Source organism: Ictalurus furcatus, chromosome 2 (assembly GCF_023375685.1).
Source record: "Ictalurus furcatus strain D&B chromosome 2, Billie_1.0, whole genome shotgun sequence".
NCBI lineage: Eukaryota > Metazoa > Chordata > Actinopteri > Siluriformes > Ictaluridae > Ictalurus > Ictalurus furcatus.
Genome location: NC_071256.1, coordinates 11,221,163 through 11,223,229, shown reverse-complemented (window position 1 = coordinate 11,223,229; position 2,067 = coordinate 11,221,163). Strand labels below are relative to the sequence as shown.

At 37.4% G+C, this 2,067-nt stretch overlaps 1 protein-coding gene across 1 annotated transcript in view; it reads left to right on the top strand.

Annotated features, from left to right (window-relative positions):
• Window positions 1-1,753, top strand: part of thbd (thrombomodulin) — a 2,344-nt gene extending 591 nt beyond the window's left edge. The window contains exon 1 of the mRNA XM_053640125.1: window positions 1-1,753. This exon is cut by the window's left edge and continues 591 nt beyond it. Coding sequence (XP_053496100.1) covers window positions 1-1,398 — 1,398 coding nt within the window. The 3' untranslated portion in view covers window positions 1,399-1,753.
• The last annotated feature ends 314 nt before the right edge of the window (window positions 1,754-2,067 follow it).

Below are 2,067 nucleotides of genomic sequence, written 5' to 3'. Positions count from 1 at the left end.
GGACATTTTTGGATTGGTTTAAGGTACATGAGTAACTCCTGCGCAGATTCAACCGTGGATCTGAAAGGTTACACGTGGATAACTGGTGATAAAGCAACCAATTTCACAAACTGGAAAAAGGATGGAAAGGTCTGCTCTCAGAGATGCGTGTCACTGTCTAAAAGCGACCCAAAATGGACAGAAAGACAGTGTAATTATGCAATTGAAGGATATTTGTGCGAGTACGAAAACGTTAATAAGTGCGCACGACTTCCATCCGAGTCACCAGTTCAGTATGAAACTCCTTTCGGATTTTCCAGCGAGGATCTCCAAGACGTACCCAATGCCAGCAATGCAACACAAAAAAATCTGGGAACTAAATACATCTGTGCTGATGGCAGCTGGCTTAAAGCACCTTGGAATTGTGAAGTTTATAAAGGAGGTTGTGAACATGCTTGCTACAAGTGGAACGATACATTCAGCTGCACCTGCCTTCCAGGTTATAAACTTGAAAGTAACGCGGTCCGATGTAGCAAGGCCCACAGCGACCCGTGTCTGCAAGCGAACTGTTCTCAAGAATGTGTAGTGAAGGGAGAGAATTATGTTTGTCAGTGTTTAAATGGATATGAACTTGGCGAGGATGGAAAGACCTGCAAGGAAATTGACAACTGCAATAATAAACAATTGTGCCCAGAAGAAAATTCCTACTGTGTCAACACTGCTGATGGCTTTGAGTGTCGCTGTAAGACTGGCTTTAGGAAGGAAAAGGACACATGTGAAGATGATGACGAATGCTTTTCTGGACCTTGTGAACACACATGCAATAACAACGTAGGTAGTTACAATTGTGAATGCTTAGAAGGTTATAGAGTGTCATCAGAGAACAGACACGAATGTACACTTCATTGTTCACAGTTTGAATGTCCGGCTGTAGACTGTGACATTAACAAACCTCATCAGTGTAGCTGTCCAGCTGGCTTCATTCTAGAAGAACAGCCAAATGGTGGGGTTTGTATTGATATAGATGAGTGTGAAGCATCAGTTTGTGACCAAAATTGCACGAATACTCCTGGGAGTTATAACTGTTCTTGTACTGAAGGTTTTCATGTCATTGGTAATACCAAATGTGTCAAGACAAAAGAATTAAGCACCACAACATCTGTTGGCATCTTTACACCTACAACCAGGTATCCCGCAATCGAGATATCTTCGTTCATCTCACCTGAAGTTCTTCTTGGAATAATTGTGTTTGCTGTTATGGTAATTCTGCTGATGGTCTGCGTCATTCATCACAATATGAAGCGCTGTGGGAATATTACTACAAATAAAAGCCACAGGAAAGATGTGCACGCTTTGCAGCAGGTCACTACAGAAAAATATGTCAAAAAAGGATCTATCACTAACGATAATTACAATTAAAGTGAGGAATTAATATGGCTGTTTGATATGAATACTTATAGAGTTAGATTTAGCCACAGATAAGAATTTCAGAAATGTACCAAGACTCGTTTTTTAAGACAAAAAACAAAAGCAAAAATGTATGTTATCCTGCAGAAAGTGTTTTGTAGGCTCATTGTTCTGTATATTTATTATAAGTAAGCTATGCAAATATTCACCTGTGACCAGTGATGCAAACATTTATATTTCAAATATGCTTATACATACTTGTATGGACAGTTATATGATATTTATTTATAAATACAAAATTTTAAGAAAACACTCATTAAACATGTAATAAACATTTGTTTTATATCCATCGTATGGTAAAGCTGTGGTTCATTCTTTTGTTTGTGGGAGATTATTATTATTAAGACATTTACATTAAATAATCGTGTCATTTTGCTGAATAAAAGAAGATGCACATCGAAGGTAAAAGAGAGCATAAAAATAACGAGACTATAATTACCATTCTAAAATAGAGATAATGCCAATCAGTGACTTTAAGTCATTTTAATGCTAATATTGGAGAGTAAATTTTGATAGTTTGCCTGTAACATACCACTTTATTGGATTTTACAGTTGTCATATACCTGAAACCTTGACCCATTTAATCAGCAAGCTTAGTTTCTGGTATGTAAGCTCATAAGT